Source organism: Trachymyrmex cornetzi, unplaced genomic scaffold (assembly GCF_001594075.2).
Source record: "Trachymyrmex cornetzi isolate Tcor2-1 unplaced genomic scaffold, Tcor1.1 scaffold16, whole genome shotgun sequence".
Taxonomy (NCBI): domain Eukaryota; kingdom Metazoa; phylum Arthropoda; class Insecta; order Hymenoptera; family Formicidae; genus Trachymyrmex; species Trachymyrmex cornetzi.
This window is the reverse complement of record NW_017296201.1, coordinates 4,426,236-4,445,595: the sequence shown is the minus strand read 5'-3', so window position 1 is coordinate 4,445,595 and position 19,360 is coordinate 4,426,236. Positions and strand designations below refer to the sequence as shown.

The window sequence follows — 19,360 nt, the reverse complement described above, 5'->3', positions numbered from 1 at the left end:
GAGAGAGAGAGAGAGAGAGAGAGAGAGAGAGAGAGAGACTAGCCGAACCAAGGCGGCATCGGATGACCGGTAGCGACGCAGTTAACTCATAGAGCTTTTAATCTCGAAAATCTTTAGGACCTTCGAGCGACCAAAGGAAAACTTTTGCAGCCCGTTCGGTACTCACGACCGGCCGAACGACCGCGCTTCCATTCGCTTTTCCCTCTTCTCTTTGCCCAGCTACTTCCGCAAACATCACTCGCAAATCTCTATATAGTGCAAAGAGAGCATTGCCACTCGAACTTCTCGTATTTACTGACGAATTAGGGATCTGTAATCTGCCGCGAAAAAATCGGTCGCAAATATAGAAAAAAGACAAACTGGAAAAAAATTAAAATGTAGTTGCGTTAAAAATGGACTATGTTCCGTCATTCACTGTGAGTACTGAAAATCTATAGTATACGTAACGTGAACTATAGATTATATATATATATATCAGTATTCAAAGTGAAAATTATTAATAAATTACAATAAGAACAATAAATTGATGAACTCCTTCTATTAATATACCTAATAATTGCCTATTTTACCTAATTGCCTATTCACGATTTATTATTAAATTTGTATTATGTTTATATCTAATTAATTACATGCTAAACATTGATAATGTCCCGATCAGAATCGAAACGTTTGTTTTTGTAGCACTATTCACTTGTAACTTTTATGTTAATATATATATCGTTAATTTATTGTATTTGGCTGGTAGCCCTTTTCAACATAATTTCTTTTAATTTTTATTTATTACGTTAGGTTCAAAAGATGGTTTAAACGGTTCGTAATGGAGGTTAAACATAGATCCGTTTATTTTACGTGAAATTTGGTATCTTCGGAGACATAGTTTAATACAACAGGACATAGTCGTACGGAGTTTCGTACAACTTCGTTATATGCGCACATGTACGATGGGTTACATGTCAAATATGCGTGCAAATTGGATCAGCAGATCGGTTTGAGAAGCCCGTCGAAATTAATATCCGTTCCGTTAGTTACCAGAGATCCGATACGAAGGGCTTAGAATGCATGATCGCTTCGTGGTATAGACGCCTGCCCGCAAGTACAGATTAGATCAATGCGATGTGTTGTGCTTCAATACAATGTATCCTGTGTACATGTATCGAGTCTTAGTGCAGCATATTCACGACGTTATCAATCAACACGTTACTCGATGACGAATCTTGTAAATAAGTTTCAGTGCGTGCTTTAATTTTCAACGGTCATCAATGTTTCAAGTGACAAGAACTGTTTGAGATATCTTATCGCGAACATAGTTTTGAAGACGATCATATAACGACTATGCGTCAATGATAAAGATTCACAGTAATGCATTTACGTGCTTCTTCCGCACATATTTCAGAATTTACGTCACGCTCTAAACATCATCGCGCAAAGTAAGATTAGGCACATTCGTTTCACAGAAACTGACAACAATTGTCAGTTTTCCTTCAGTATTCGCGGAACGCATGGCGACGAAATTAGCCGACGATAACTCCGAAACAAGTGTCGCCAAGCGCTACCAGTTGCGGGTACGCCGCGTTTCACGAAGCCCCAAAACTTCGTACCAAATATTCGCGCGAACGCGAAACCGGCATTCCGCATATACATGCGTACATCTCACCGGAAGAGCGATGCACTACAGGGACAATAACCGCGCCATTGTAATGAAAATTCCGCCATTGGCGCGACAGGAAAACAGACCGACAAAGTCCGGCCGCAAATCCTCCAAAAAGTTTCCCCAGAAAATGCTACGCTCGTAGAGAACTCTCCGGAACGCGTAGGTTACTTGCGTAAGCGTGTGTGTACGTGTGCGTTCGCGTGAGCGTGTTTGCTGTACGTGATGCGCTCGTAAGCAGCGTGTCTCCCCAGCATGCGGTCTCTTGCTTATACGTAACACACGCAAGAGCCGGCACGCACCGCATCGGCGATACTCTCCAACACTCGGCTTCCATAGCCCAACCAGCTAGCAAGGCAGTCAGCGAACCAGCCAGCCAAGCCAACCAAGCAGGCAACCGTCCGACCGACCAACCAACCGACCAACCGACCATTCCACATTCCATTCGACGGTTCTCTCTCTCTCTCTCTCTCTCCCTCTCCCCCGACACCATAATGAAGTCAGTCCGGCGGTTCTAAGCCCCGGTAATATCGCGTGGCAGGGCACTTCCCGAGATAATATTGGTGATGTATGCTAACGGGCATTTCGTTGCCCGGGGTACGATTTTACGTTTTTACGTTCCACTCGTACCGTCCGTTCTCTTAAACGATTTAGCACGAAGCGAGAAAAGAGATGGGATAAAGAGGGGGTCAGCATCCCTCAAGAAAAACGCCGGGGAATTTAATCCCTCGTGTATATCGCGGAGGAAAGTGTTTTTCGCACGTATGACAAACGAGCCGTAAACCATCAATGGTTTTGTCAATTTTTACCTGAAGAAGATCGATATCTTAATTAATTCAATCGAGATAACGAAGAATAATTAAAATTTGCATTTTGCCAATCATTTGAGGAAATTAATGTCATTAGTAAAACTCGCGATTTTGAAAAAGATGAGTAAAGTTCCCTGTGATTAATTTCGCATGAAGTCTACCTGCATCAAATACGCTAATTGTATTTCATTAAACGTAGGTGCGAACGATTGAGTTTACTCGTTCGCACAATTTGTATTGCAAATGGCTGGTCGGCGCAACGAAACGTTCCCGGAAGTCACAATATTTAATTTAGAGGATTGCAAATTAATCACGATCAATATCCTGATATAAAAGTTGCACATAGCAATCGCCCATCGTTTGTCGCGATTGAAACGTGTTACATTGTCATAAATAAAAAAAAAAATAGATGGCAAAAAGTGCAAATGAAACGTACTTCGTTGTCAGATAAAATTTCAATAAATAAATAAATGTTTACATTATTAATTATTAGCTATTTTACATTCGAAATACCATAATAACGTGTAAAACTATACTCTCTAAAAGTGAATCAGTGTATTATTACTGACTTCAGTGCTACACTTATAACTGTAATCATCAGTAAATATTTACTGAAGTCAGTAATAATACACTGATTCACTTTTAGAAAATACTTTTATCCTCCAACGTATCTCCTCTAACATCAATATTAACCGTGACAAACATTACGTAATTTATTTTACGGATTACAACTATCATGGCGTGTATCATCCTTCAAAACGTGTGTGGGCGTGAGACATTGTGTAAAACCCGCTTCTATCATCGGACGATAACATTCGATGAGAAAATGAAAAGTCACGATACCACGTGGCAACGCTATCGCTATGTTCTTCCGTTTCCGCTTCCGTCCGAGTCTGGCCTACCGTAACTAAAACAAGCTAGGCTTGGTTTACGCAAATTTTGCAACAGAAATATTGGTTTGTGCTCATTGACCATAGGTATCCACCAATAATCACACGACGATCCTACGGTTATTGAAAAAAAAACAATCGTCGGTCAGTGACCAACGTACTTTTTACGTTTTACGACATGTCACTGATCATTCATAAGGAGATCATTATTTAAGTATATCTGACCTTTGTGATGCCTGAGGTGAGAACGACCGCAGCACGGTTGCTCGAAATATGCGTGTCCGGGATGGGCACCGGCGGGCCTGCTGGCCACGCTGGGACCCAAAAGTTGTCCCAGGACAGCTGCGAGAACAGCTGCCCTAACCATCGTTGTCATGGCGTCCGGTAGTAGCCTCTGCCTCTGCATGGTCACAGGAAAAATAAAAACACTTTTCACTACAATATCCTTCACGTTCCTCCTTTATTTCTCTCACTCTTTCTCTCGATCTGTCGAGATACGATCCTCACGGTCTGTTCTACCTTCGCCAATTTCGGAGCATTTCGCGCACGACAGCCGTCACTCCAGCACGTCTGATCCGGGCCCTGACGAAGCTTACAAAGGACCGCGTGGGCCGCGATACTCTGGCCTTGTAGAAGGAGGTAGAAACTCCGGCCGCAGCGTGGTTGTTGCCCTTTGCCGCTGGCAACGACAACGACGACCGTTCACCGGCGTGTAGAGCGTCTCTCTTCCTCTCTCTTTTTCTCTTTCTCGGTTCACTCGCCGTCCTTGTCCTGTTCCTGCGGCAGGTACACTCCAAGATAGAAACTCGACCGCGTGTTGCTCCGTTCAGTTCACTCTCTCTTTTTCTCTCTCTTCTTCTCTTTCGGCTACTCTCCTCGCTCTTTCCTTCTCTTCCACACTGCTTCAAAGGACAAAGGAATTCTCTGTCCTACGCTTTTTACTCTCCGTATACAATTCGGTGCCCTTAAGTCGCAGGTAAGTCTTTAGAACGATAAACGATTTTCGTTGATGACGCAAATATAGGTGTTTTTACAAGATTTATTTTACTTTTCTGTAAACATCTAATATTATCTACGAGTTGGTCATTTTAATGGCTTTTGTCTCATGTCAGTAGTATCTGAGGTATGAATTCGTCATGCGTTCTAATTGTTGTTACTGTTACGTTTCTTGACGAGGAGCACAACACTGCGGATATCCGAATCGGCTGTAAGTTACCAACTGAGAAAATCTTGGTTAACTAAATATAAAGAACGAGACGCGTACGATGGTCACATCTGTTGCTCGGAGTCGACGGAGCTGCAAACTCGGAGTCTACGGAGATGATGTTCCCTATCGCGCGTACATCCTCGCGGTGTCGAAGATCAGTTGCAGACGCGACGCGTTGGCGATACACGTCCGTGCATCCGTCACAACATGATCGAGCAGTTAATTAAGCGCTGGATCGCCGAAGACGAAAGGACGCGCGTCGCGAAACTCGTCGACCGGACTGGGTTTACTGAGCGACGACGACTACACAGACCTCCCTCATTGGAGGCCGCGGCACGACTGTTACCCTCTGACGCGCGTTGCCGCGTTCAGTTGTGCTCGGTGCCGTTCGGTCGTCGTCGGCTCCACTCGGCCGAAGCTGCTCCAAAGTCGTGCTGCACGACTCCTATGATCCATCCACGGCCGCCGGCCGTTCTCCTCACAATCCGCGTTATGTACTCGCTCTCGCCGCGAAGAGGCGAGGAAGCGTCAGCCCTCGATATTTCTCGTAACCCTGGCGTGCCACCCGCTCTTTTATGGCGACTATGAAAAATTTTTAGGCCGCGCGACAGAGCAGGACCCGGCGGAAGAAAGATGCTCCAAGTCGGACTTTACGGCACTTTCGTGGCGGTACTGTCTGAATTATGAAGAAGCTCTGCCCTTTTTCCTTCTTTTTTTTTTTTCAGAACGTCAAACGAAACGCGCCGTCTTACTTGCCGTACCTTTCGACAAAGCCGATAAGCTCCTTCGATTCACGGCAAATCTTCCGGCGGGTTTCTCTCGCGATTATCAAACTCTTTGCTCCGCTTATCAATGAATGCAGAATATATTAATAAAAAATATATTAAAATCGTAACATTCTGTATAAAAGAAAATGCGATTTAAAATTATCGTCCATACATCCGAAATGGCAAAATTAATTATTATTAATTTATGCTATTCCTCTGAGATAAATATTTTAAATATTTAAGGTGAATAAAAAACCTGTACTTTGATCAATTAATTTCAAGACGTTTCTACTTATCTTCTTAATCTTAGATTCTACAAGTGTTACAGATAAATTCACTTTGCAAAATAAAAATGTAATAAATATTTAAAGCAATAGAAATTTATGATAGAAAATTAAGAAAATGTAAAAAGATCGTATTCATATGAAACTTAAAAAAATAAAAGAATTAATAATTACGCCTTGAGATATATATATGCATTTCGATAATGCATTTCGGTTTGATAGTTGACGCAAACGAACGCTAATTGAAGTAAAACGGTTAACATGATTATGCCGACTAAATCATTTGGTTAGCGAAAATTCCGTTAGCGGTCTACTGAGTGTATGCAAATGTAATTACGATGCAAAAGCGAAATCTTGTTATTCTAGGTGACTATTCATATTATTTGTACGAAGTGAACGAGATGAAGAACGCTAGACGTGATTATGCAAGTCAAATTATCGTTTTTCCTTTGGCATATCATCTATTTTCAATATCAGATCTTTCGTTATGAAATGTATACGACAAACAAGTGTTAAACGTCATTTCCTGTCTCGAACTAACTAAACGAAACTGGAAAAAAAATAATCACGCCGCATAATCAAAATTCACTTTGCAGCTGTACTGTATCGCTCCGCCATCCGCGTTACAAAATCAATTCACATAGACATGACGTAGAGAATTTCTGAGGGGTCGAGATACACGTCCTACACCACCAACGTTCGCTACATCATGCGTACCGATGCAAGCCCGAAGGATGCCGCGAGAACGAAGTCAAGCGGGGTATATGAATAAGTCGATATGCTAATGCGAAAATCCTGCGAAGTTAGCTGAGCCCAGGCTGAGCTGCAAAGAAAGTTGCGCAACATCCAGGCCACAATACAAAGTGTCTCTCGGTAATGCGGAAGGGGAGACAATTTTGTACCCCTCCATAGACGCAGCGGGTACCGGGTATTACGACTTTAGTGAGTACAGGCTACTTTCCTTTGTTGCTTACGGGACGAGGCTATAGTGAAGGTGCAGTCTACGGCGTGGCAGTAAGGGAAGTCGTAAGAATTTTAGAACAAAGAGGAAACCGGTTGGGGGGGACCATAGTAGAAGCCACGGCTTTTCTTAGCATTCTCTCTCTTTACCTCTCTTCATCTCTTGTGATACGAGAGGGTCGGTCGGTCGGTCGGTCGGGTGCTGCGACCAACAAATCTACCGGCCGCTCTATTCCATTTCATTGAAATAGTTTAGAATTGCATGAGGCTACTCGGTCGTCCTCTCTTGTCATTGTGCCGCTTCTTACGGCTGCCCTTATACTTTGCCGCAAGTTCATCTGAGGCGCTGCCTTTTCAGGGCGCGTAAAAGAGCGGTGAGAGCGGGCAAATCGCCGGAAAAACCGTAAACTGCATTTCGCCGGTACCGTTCAACGTTTGAGAGATAGAGCGTCGGTGCACACGACACGAGCAGGCGCGCATGTGTCTACAAAAATCGCAAAACACTCGAAGGTAAGAACTGTTCCACGGTGAATACGCTAAAGAAACTGCGAGATGTCTGATGCGTTTCATGGAAAATTCTATAGAACGTGAGTTATGTGATAAATGTCTGTTCTCTTGCGACATCAGAATTGCACATTCCGCTCGTCTAAAAGTAACAATTCGATAAAGACTGTCTCATATGTCTAATATGTAACATAACATAAGAAGGTAACATAAGAAGAGAGATAACTCAGAATAGAGTCGATAAGATATTCTATTTTCATAATGGAAAATCATGCCTTTACATTAGAAAATTGGTTATGCAACTCGGTGTTACGCAGTCCTTCATTAGTTCTACTTCAATAGTGACAAGCGTCTGAACAGTCGTAAGACGCGAGTGATGAGACGGTTTCAGCGCGGGTGATATTAAATATTCAAAGACGTCAAATCGAGTCCACATTATCCTCTTATTCCACGGAGGCGCTTCGCGCGCCTTTGAAGCTCCCATGCCTCGTTGCACCCGAGTCGCGCGAATCGACGGATCCCTTTTTCGTACGAACGAATCGAAAATATTTGTCGCCACGAGGATCAACAAAATCCGTGTCCCCTAGTCGAACGTTGCTCCACATGTCTCGCGATTCTGTACCGACTTCTTGCCTTTTCATTTTCATAGTCATTCTTTCATCCTCACTCTCGTGAGAAAACACGGCACAAGTACACAAACTTAAATTACTTTCGATATATAAGATAAACAAAAATATCGAAAATCGATAGGTTACGTTGCGTGCGGAAGATCTAATTTTACATAAATTTTATGGCGAGAATACTCGTGACAAATAACGATATATTATCCTTATAAACTTTCACGCTTACGAAATAATCGCTACAATTATCGTCTAATACGTGTCGGCGGCTGAGAGGCATCGTTCAACCATATTGCACGCAAAGCCCCAAATAGCGTCGTAATTACCGAGCTGTCTCATTCTTATTATTCAGTGTTTCCTTCCGCCGAAAGACACGACAGCGGCGATATCCCTGTATAATCGGGACTCGCATACAATCTTACAACCTCGACGCGTTCCTTATAACTTATAACCATTTCTTCCTTCTTCGGTGTGCCGTCCCTTCTCCGCCTCTATGTCAGTCGAAAGGTGCGTCCGTAGAAGAGCAATCTGTTAAATTATACTTAATATCTATGCGGCACGGTTCTCACTTATCCCTCATCCAAAACACACGGTACGCATCGAGATCTCATCATCTCGTTTAAGGGGAACGAAACTCACAGCCCGTCGCCTTGCCCATATGGGATCCGTCTAACATCTCACTTAGCTGTAAAAATCCGTATGTTCCTTTGTTCCACGAAATCCGCTTAACTACAGCTTTATCCCGTATAAAACAGCGAACGGAGACGTCAAAGAAAAATGTTGAATTTACAAAGGCTACGCTACATATGGTTCTGCTGATTTCACTTCGAAAAGAGGCATTAAATTTCGATATAAATGAATTTCCGAGTCATATGATTTAAAAGAATATCGAGTAAAAGATTTTATATATTATATGTTGGGTGTTCGTGAACTGATAATACTGGGAAGGGAGTGAGTTTACATGAAAAATAAATCGAAATTGTAGAATAAATTTTTTTTAATATGAGACTTTGTTTTCGAGAAAATTGATTTTAAATATTTACCGAATACGTACGCACTTAATTATTTCTCGATTTAATGGATCTCACTATATAAACTATTATCTCTGCTCACGTTTGTGTTTATTATTGTACTAGGTAATCGAAAATACACAATAAAAATAGCATATTCACGCACGATAAATCTTACTTTATAAATTGTTGAAAATGTTGCCCATTCTGTCGAATATACGAAATTCTGATCTTCAAAGTAAATTTCTGTAAATGCTTTCTAACGTGTTTTGGTTCTATAATTTATCAATGAAATCCACACCCGACGAATACTAAAAATCATTTTTGTAAACAACGAAATCTCATGTAAAAAAAACTTCTATATCCTCTCTTCCCAATTGTACCATCAGTTCGCAAACATCCTGTATATGTGTGTGTGTCTACATATATATATATATATATGTATATATCGTTCCCCTACTTTAAGTGACATAACTATAAAAATGTTTTTCGAGTTACCAAAAATATGAATAAATTCGATTAAAGATTACTCTATCAATCATCAAAAATAAATTAATTTAACTTCACAGTTCCGTCCGCCAAATAATATTTGTGTTGTTCTTAAGATTTCCAAAGGGATTATATTTTCTACAAGAGTGTGACATATTTTGAGTTGCGTTATTTTTATGAATAAAAAGAAGTTTTTTTATAGAAAACAGAGTCAAGACTGTTTTGGTGATCGAAGTTTGAAGAAGAAATGGTTTCATTTTGAATTTTGTCTTTTAACTGATCAAAGTAAACATGAACTGTTGGCGATATTTCGAAAATTATGTCGTTTTTTATTAATTATTCAAATTTGTTATAATTTTTTTAAGTATCAAAATCGTCATAATTCAAAGGTGGTTTTTTAAGTATTGTGAAACGAAAATGAGAAATAATGGCATTTGATTGTGTTTCTAAAAGTATATTTTTGCCGATATTATTTAATTAAAAAATAATTTTCTATTAAAAATAGTTTCTCCGCTCTTTTCTGAAGAAACTTAATTTCTTTAGTTGTATTTTTAAAGGGAACGATATATTATAATTTCATTATATATATTATAATTTCATATCATTTCATTAGTGAAATGTTAGAAAAATTCGGTTGCTGTAGAAAAAATTAAACAATAGTTTTTCATTAAACAATATTGCAAAATGACACTATACTTAATGATGCTCTTCTGATTTCTCATCCATGATTAATGGATTTGACTTCGTAGGCATCTTGTGTGCGTACAACTTTAGCTGATTCCTTGGTCGATTATGAACGCGCGGCGCAATTCTCGCATTCTCGCCCAATTACTCTCGCAGCTTAGATCGCATTCCGTTCTAATCCGTAGAATACTTGGTCGGTTAAAGCGTCTTTGATAAACGATTGCGGTACAAGAGCATCTATACTATTTGACAAATGAAACCTAGAGGAATAGAAATAGCACAATACAACGTTATTTAGTGTTTTATTACTTTTTCTTTTATTAACATGTGCATTGTATTTTATTTCTGAATACAAAGTTTTTGAATAGAATATATATTTTATACGTTTCGGAAACTTCCATGTAATGTTTAAGTTAATAAAACGATATAACAAAATATCGCATCATCCATTTTTATATATGCATAATATTCAATTTTTCAATTAATTAACGTATCAATTAACTTATTAATAATATTAATATTATGAATATTCATTGTTATTCATTGATAGTAAATCCATACATTATTTCTTCAAAAAGTCGCAAGTAGAGTTGTGGAAGACAAAGTGCAGCGTTCACGTCCGCTAATTTTAGTACGGGACGTAATATGCGTCTGCGGTCGATTAGAACGCGCTGTCGCACTGACCAGCAAAGCCTGTGTAAAACGCACAGTCTCGCAGTCCGCATTCCGTTCTGATCCACAGAATATTCAGCCAGGTAAAGCGTCTTTGATAGAACATCTCTTTGGCACGATGACAACGAGCGTTGTGCGGAAGGTGAAATACAGGAAGGGAGAAGAGGCTAAGGAGATCACGAGAAGGTGCATGGGAAAGAGAAGGTACGAGGGCTGGGAGAAGGTCTGCACGGGGTGTGATCATCAAAGTGACCCATACCCTGTTAAACGGCTCACGTCTCGATCACAGACAAGCCGGAGCAATGCCGCCGAGTGATACCAAGGGCTGCGCCGGCCGAGGGTGTCACGGTGGATTTAATTAATGCAATTTAGCATCCATCCATCATCTCTCGCGTTTTTGCCTTAACGAGGGCTGCCGCCGTCGGCAGGGCCGTTGCTGCTGTTGCTATTGCTGCTACCGTCGCCGCCGTCGCTGCTGCTGATGCTATAGTGGATCTACGTGGCACTTTGATGAGACAAGCAAGCCTCTCTCAATTATATCGATACCTGGACCGCCCCCCTTGGCGCAGCCCTTCTTCCTGCTTCGATCTCCGTCTCGCATCGTGGAACCGGGGCTTTACGATCACCCAGCCGTATTAAACTGCGCCGTACAAGCAACGCGTTAAGCTCGACGTTCGTGTATGTTCGTCGGCGTACGGTCGTGTACAGGTTGTGTACGAGCCAGCTGCTACCTATATGTCGCTCGTATCGGGGCAATAGACATCGACGCGGTGGATAATAATAGTGCAGGAAAAAAAACGAAACGCTCACAAAGGCGTTGTCCCTCGCGTTTTCGTGTAGTCCACTCTGGCGTCTTGTTAGTAACCGCTGCAAACAGGCGCCTGTCGTGTCCCGCTATCCGAGCAACATCGTGGGCCGCATTTAAGTGAGATGTATCACATGTCGACGGCACAAAGCCGTTCATTTTATAGCTGCTCTTGTGTCCGTCTCTCTGAACAGATTTGCTTGATGTCCACAAGAAGGATTGGATCATAACAAGATCGCGATCGAATTAATACTACATTTTCATTATGCTGCAATGAAACTTGATTATTTTGTAAGTATCGTCGTACTCGGTAATGTGAATATCTTTAATATTTTGCGAGCAATGCACTTCGATTTATTTTAGATATAATAATCCCTCTGAATAAATTACAATCCCTGAATAAATGTTTTTAAGCTTACAATACTCGCCTTCACTTTCGTAATGTGTCCAGAGAAACGAAACTATAACCGCCTTGAACAATGCTGTTTTGCAATGATACCATCAAAGAAATGTGTATGTAGCGAAAAACGATCAAACCAAGATTGAAACGTATGCCAGATTGGATCCTACAATATAGTGTTCATTCCTATAGAATTGGAAGGGAGAAACGAAAGCGTGTGTAATAGGGGCGAGCATAGTATCCGCTCATCGGCTAAAATAGTTTCCGATAAGGCGAATACGAGAGAATCTCTCTCTTCTCTTCCGAATCGCAATCGTGGGAATCGTCGCGATTTCAGGTGGTAGTTTCAGTGTTAAGCGAGTTCTCAAACACCACTGTGCGAGAAGCCTCGGTGCCTAGGGCAAACCCGCTCTGCTGTACACTCTAATATGAGAAATAATATTGAGAAAGTACATGACACGTATACCGTAACGTTAGCAAAAGCTCTCTGTGTAATGAAAAACGCTCGTCCATGCCTCTCTAGTTTTATCACAGAGTTTTAACCAAAAATTTTTGACCATATTTTATCAATAGCTCGTTTCCTTAATATAATTTCATTTATACAAAGAGAGAAAAATATTAATACTAAATTTTAATAAATACTTGTTTAAATAGTGCCAATTGAATATTTATTAAATGTACACATATATTTATTTGGCAGAAAATTTTTTTATTATTTATATTTAGCAAATATTTATTTTCATAAATAAATGTTATATTAATACTATTCAAATAATTATTTATTAAAATTTAGGGCACTTTTTTCCCTCTGTATATCACATATGTGTATATTATAATATATTATAATTGTAATACATTTTTAATAATTAAAAGTTAATTATTGTATTGATGCAACAATATTAGCATCAACTACTATTATTATGTTAATAACTAATAAACATGTTATTAATATTGTGAATTTTGAATGGCTAAGAGCCTCTGTTTCAATGTATGCTTATAACAGGCTGAACACCGTAAGCGTTCTTAGAAGATTATATGAGTGCGGGAAGCGATGCAGGAAGAACAAGATCGTAATGCAGTTTGCAGAGCCGAGCTTAGTGGCCGCGCGTAAAGATTATACAGCGCAAAATGGTTCAGCTCCGAAATAGCGCCGGCATTATTTTGAGTTTAACGACAAGACCATATGCACACCGGTACTTTTACGGAATTAAGTAGATTACTGTATCCGTATCGAACACAAGCAATTTGCACTTGCACATCATATCTCCTCATATTCGTTCCGCATTGTTTCTCTCTCTCTCTCTCTCTTTTCTACGTAAAGGGCTTATGTAAAAGAAGTCACAACTAGTGTGACCACGACAATTCTCGCGTACCGATTCTAATCCGCAAAAATCGCTTAATCGCGACCAGCTGTGTCGTAATAGATCCCAGGTCGTCGGTAGATACGCGAGATTGGGCAACACGATTGCGACAGTTAAACGATTCATCGCTGCGTGTATCTAGCCGAGCCGGAAAAACGAGAGCGTCACGCATTTCGAGCGAATCGTTACGCGGTCCGCGCGTGATAGTAACTTCGATCGACATTGAAATATTAGCCGCGTTAGTTCTACAAATGGATTTCGCCCAGGAAGCGCCTGTCACGACAATACGTCGCGGCAATGCGAAATCCTCATATCGACGTTTATCTTCCGCCAGGTGAGAATAATGTATGAGGCCGTGAGGTCTCGAATTAACCGAAACGACCACGATCGATATTAGATAGCGTACCCGAATCGCTCACATTTTAGGTATTAATATTACAGCGAAACGATCTATCATAGATAGATATATCACAGATAGAATAGTATATGGTGCGATTGGTGCGCGCACTCATGCATCAAGTGATATTTCATAGAGAAAAACAACTGAAGACGATCGCTTGTCATGGAAACAGTCCGAGCGTAATTACGTTAACGAGCGTTGCTTGCGTCGCGCATTAACTCGCACCTACCAACCACACGCTTTTCGCGGGCAGACGATCGCGCAACCCGGTGGTCGCGTTCGATGAATGCGGCTTAATTGGTGGGCGAGGCCTCTAATTATATAGCTGATTGTCGATGCCGTCCATCGGCGTAGCCGCCATCTGCATTACCAGTGATTACAGTGTGACGTTCCCTCGAAATGATCGCGCGTTTCTCCATATCCGTTCCATACTCTTCTGCCCCCGATCTCCCGACCAACCAATTCGGTCTGATTATACATTCCGTTTTAGGGTATTCGGGCAGTAGTGCATTTTTCACGAGCAGTTAACTGAAGTAATTAGTCATTGGACAGCAAGCATCCGGAATAAACGGTCCATCCTGGAGAGCGTTTTGCGGCGTACGGATACGATCGATACGTCCCGTCGCGCTGGTACGAAACTTTGGGGCTTTAGAACTGTCAATGAATACCGAATACAGACGAAATGAGTGTCGAGTGGCCGACAAGAAAAATCAATGCGCATATAATCCTAAAAAGCTTAAAATATACCAATAAAATAGTACCGAGAAAATTTCCAATGTACACAATACATTCTCAAATTAATAACAATATCATACTTTGTCATTTCCTAATGTTTTCATCAATCAATTGCCGAATTTTTCGTAGGTATAAAGTGTTTCAGATTTTACCACCTAGTTTATTTTTCAATACGTCGAATTTTTAACGATGTAGGAATGCGGAAATAAAATAAAATGGTTGTGGCTGGACGCGCGTTCAACCGCACACTGTGCGCAGTAATATCGCCCCTATTGGCATTTAGACCGCGGCGTTGCGAACGGTTACCAAAAGCCGCGGACCAGCAGGCGCATTCGATATCATACTAGTGGCGTTATTAATTCCCAGTGGTTCCATCGTATACACGCTCGGGACGATTGCCGTTAATCGTGTCTGCGGGCCGGTTAATCGTTCAGGTCGAGATGCTTGAATTAAAGTGAAGCTAATACAGACTATGATAATTATCAAGTATTCGATTATTCTTGAAGAGAATTATTTCAGGGAGTTATTAAAAATTGATATTGTTTTATATATGAAGCCATACACTTCTAATTATAAATAGAAGCGCGCATCAGATTATAATCAATGACCGGAAGATAATTTTGCTCCGAATACCTTCACTTGCTGAATCTCGCTGGTACTCGAGCTGGAATAATGCGGTCCCTTTCCGATGTTTCGATTCCGGAACAATAACTCGACATTATACAAATCAAACGAGCGTTGATATTCATGAATCCGAAGCCAGAGGGTGAAGGTATAATTGCATTACGCGCACACCCTAAAATACGACGACGGGGAGATCCATTCCGTGTCCCTCCATCGGCTGCAGAGCCCATCGAGTTTTCTCCCGTATAATCGCCCGTGTTTCACGCGTTTCCACCTCGAATCAGACAGAAGCGTTAACCGAAAAACGGCAATGCAAAAATCTGCCGTGGATCTCTATTCAGCTGGCTTTTTTCAAAAATATCTCTCTGGTATTTCCGATACTTTCGACTATTCATGCTTTATAAGTATACATTATTCCATTTCGTATTTCAGTTTAACTGGTTTAATTTCACTATTTTCTCAATACATCCCATCGTTCTCAATTGTATATATAATTACTCAACCACTAGCTCGATTGCAGTTCGTGTGATTATGGTCAACAACAATGCCACAATGTCCATAATAATAATACACATCATATGTGGAGGATGCGTTCGTACGGAATGGCACGAGCGTGCCGACCATAAGGTAACCAATATATATATATTTGTATATATATATATAGGAAGAAACGAGCGACGGACGAAACGAGAGAGATTGCGCGAGAACAGAACAGACGACAGGTATACGCCTTTCAGTTTTGTGCGGCGAAGGGAAATTGAAACAGCTAACCGCGTTGGCGTTGACGAGGGTGAAGAGAGAGAAGAGGCTGGCGCATAGCGAAAAGAGGCGACTATCAGGGGGAGATTCAGTTGGGAGGGTGCGAACAAGAGGGAAAGAGAGGAAGAGCGAGAGAACGAGAGGGCTATGCGGGAGAGATTCAATCAAACGAACGCATATAAATGAGTCGTTTCAGAGTAAAACTGAATTATACGCCGACGCTTCTATATCCACATGCGTGCGTCGTGCATGCACATATACACGACAGGTATCCAGATCACAGTTGCTGTCACGAACGAACTGTAGAGTGTTGTTATATGCTGACGAATATCCGGGAATGCTCGGCGGTGGACCCTTACTCAAAAAGATCCGTTTGAATAACTCGACGATTCGGCGACGAGCGGCACACTGGATAGGTCGAAACAGTCATAGAATTGAATTAAAAACAGCCGGATCGATGATGGAAAAAGGTGGCGGTAGTTAGTTGAAAAGATTTGAAAATGAGTGAATATTAACGTTCTCCAATCTGCATGGAAAATTTTTTTAATGGATTTCTTACTTCCGTCGCGTTCTGTGAAAGAAGTAATCTTCCATGCAATCATTGAAAGGCAAGGAAACCGAGATATTGAGATAAAGGCGGAATTACGGATGCGATAGGTATTTTTAAATCCAAATGCGTAACGTGTAATAGTATTGGTTGTACGATATAGGTGTTCCTCGCAAGATCACACGCGACAAATCTTTTCTTCCAAAGTATAAAGTTACCCCGCAACGAACAATATATAAATCTTGAAAAGAACGATCGCTCCTCGCGGAAAAGAAACGGACGGCCTCGTAGCATGAGTGACGGCAAAGCGAAAGGGATGCGGAGAGAATAGCGAAAGCGAGAAGCTCTGAAAGATGTGAAAAGAGAAAGAATGAAGGCGAGAACCGACGGACCCCGCGGTAGGAAATTAAATAACCAAACTTTTCCACAAGGATCCCGGGGGTTACTTTGGAAGCCAACGCCGGGCAGGGCAATGGCAATGGCGGTGAAGTGACTGGAAAGAATCAAAAGAACAAACGGGGTGGCTGAGGGAGGGGGTGAGGTCGCAGAGGGACACGGGGTAGGGGTGTGCGAGTAGCGAGGACCGCAAGAAGTGCAAGATAAACGTGCCACGCTCCGCTATTCCGTGTCCTCTTTGTCTCGCGCCAATTCTGGCGTCGCTTCAACGCATTTTCGAACTTTTCGTCCGTCTTCCTCGCCCACCATCCGTTATTCTTCTTGGTCTTACTGGCCTGCATTGCGCACGGGCCCCGTCGTCACGCTGGGACGCCCCAACGCGGTAAAGTTCGCCTGAAATCTTTCTCCACGTTCCTTTCCGCCGGAGACCACTTCCCTCGCGCCAAGTTTCTTCATTATGCCAATGACCCGTTGTGTCGTATCACGTGGGAAACTATAGCACAAAACGTGGACTACGTCGCTGGCCCGTATAATTGACTCTGTATAACGATCGTTGAAAGATCGCTTAATAGTCGCGTATTGATTTCTTTTTTTTTTGCTACTTTCTTTGTACAATAAACACATACTTATATAGATATATACATATAAATGAAAGTTTAAGTAATCGTTAATCCATTTTCGATTAATAATCCAGAAATTATGACTGATATACATTCTGACATAAACGAGAAATTCGTTACACGTCCAATATCGATAATCATTAATAATTATTAAGTGTTTTCCATTTAGTTACACAAGTCAACACGAATGTCATTCTATCTTTCTTGGCACTCAGAGAATGACAAAGATAAAACGACACTTGTGTTAACTTGTGTCACCAAATGGAAAACACCCATGCAATATTTCGGAATTATTTTTACATGTAAATGCGGAAGATTGAACATGTTCTTGTTTATTGACTTATAAAGGTCAATATATTTACATATAACACGACATAACAACGATGAGGTTTCATTTATATAATAAGATTTTCATCGCCAAATTGTCATTTCGAGTATACATCAATCATATTTAATCTCCGACATATCGAATGGTAATAGAAAACATGTACGAAGAGATACATAAATCAGGCTACTATTAATGGCGTATCGTAGAATCGTAGACGATTGGCGAACATAATAAACGTACAAGCTGCTTTGAATCTCACAGAGGTTGATAATTGGACCCCACAACACGAGCTTTAGTTCGAATCCTCTGGCTCTGGACTCTACCTTATCAAGTCTCTGGACCGAGGTGTCCAGAATAGCTCGAGGTAACGAGACAATCTAGAAACGCGATTTGGCTTAACGACAAGAGCGATTTCCAATCACTGGTATACAACAGAAAGAGAAAATCGCATGATCAAATTACCGGATGCTCCAGTTATCTCTAATGAAAATCCCAATAACGATTTCATTCTCGTTATGCTAGGAAATTATAATTGTCTGTATATCGGTTTAGATGTAAGAATGTGCAACGATATCTCGAATCTTTTATTATATCAATAATCCAAGGTACAATATATCACGATATCGTGTAATTCAAACAATCAGTATTATTTCATTGTTATGTTAACACAATTTCGCGAGTAGATTAAATTTTCTCATACGTTTCATTTGCAATCTTTTTATGTACCAGTATGTTTTCAAAAGTAAACGTCGTTTATGGGCAAGCGAATAAAACGCAGATTATCACAAATAACACGAAATTGAGTGCTGACACGTGAGAATGTACATAGTAAAACGGCGTCGTGTCGGACCCGCCACTACGACCCCTTCATCGATGTTGAAAGGAACCACTGTGGCCATAGAGTCAGAGGATGAAGACCTCAACAAATGCCGAGATTTGGTTGCCTCGGATGATGGATGTGATCTAGCCTGAAGGGGGAAACAGTCCTGGTGAGCAAAAAGAGCGACGCGACGTGCAATAGGGGGAAGGAGAAAGAGAGGGAGGAAAAGAAAAAGAAAGAAAAGAATAACGAAAAGACGACACCGGTGATGGAGATAGAATCGACGCAGGAAAGATGTACATGCATACAGGAGATCGATAAAAGAAAAACAAGGAACAAGGATTGGCACTGTGTCGCCAGAGATTGCACGAAATTGCAAAAGACGGAGAACCTCTGCAGAAAGAGAGATTCCGTCGCGTCTCGCGTCATCAGGAGGAGGATACGTTGTGCTGTCGACGGATGAATGCAATTTTTCACGGATGCTATGAGGGCGGAAGACTGCCGGAAACCGGAAGCGGGATCGGCGAGTCCGCGTAACGCGCGAAAGAGAAACAAAGCTCCGGCCGGACGCACGTCTCGCGCGTGTATACGCGAACAAAAAAGCACGGTCTTATCTCACTCACGACGGAGAGAGATTAATGCCGTTTGATGAATCGCGATGTCCCTCCATGCGCTGTCGCGTATAATTGCGGCCATTCTTCACTCCTTACACGAGTAATATCTGTGCCATACTATTGCATATTTACCTCTGTACAAAAAGTACTGAATGATTCGTTGTGCCATAATTTTTACTGATAACGTAATTGAACATTTAATATAATTGCGACATGTTCAACGTAAACGATCGAATTCGATAATACATCCATTTCTCTAGCCTGAAATGAATAAATCAATTCTTCAAATTAAATATCTATTTTTTTTACCTGGTTTATATTTTTACCCAGTACAGACAAAATTTGATCATGATCTTTTTTAAATCGGTATTATTAAGTAAAAAATATAACATGGTTATATATATATA

At 41.2% G+C, this 19,360-nt stretch overlaps 1 protein-coding gene across 3 annotated transcripts in view; it reads right to left on the bottom strand.

The window, feature by feature from the left end:
• Positions 1–19,360, bottom strand: part of Sema2a (Semaphorin 2a) — a 344,149-nt gene that overhangs the window by 139,573 nt on the left and 185,216 nt on the right. The window contains exon 1 of one of the 3 annotated variants that reach the window (XM_018503973.1): positions 3,573–4,881. The exons of the other annotated variants lie outside the window; for them this stretch is intronic. Coding sequence (XP_018359475.1) covers positions 3,573–3,753 — 181 coding nt within the window. The 5' untranslated portion in view covers positions 3,754–4,881. Of the gene's footprint in view, positions 1–3,572; positions 4,882–19,360 lie in introns of those variants that run through there. 3 annotated transcript variants of the gene reach the window in all.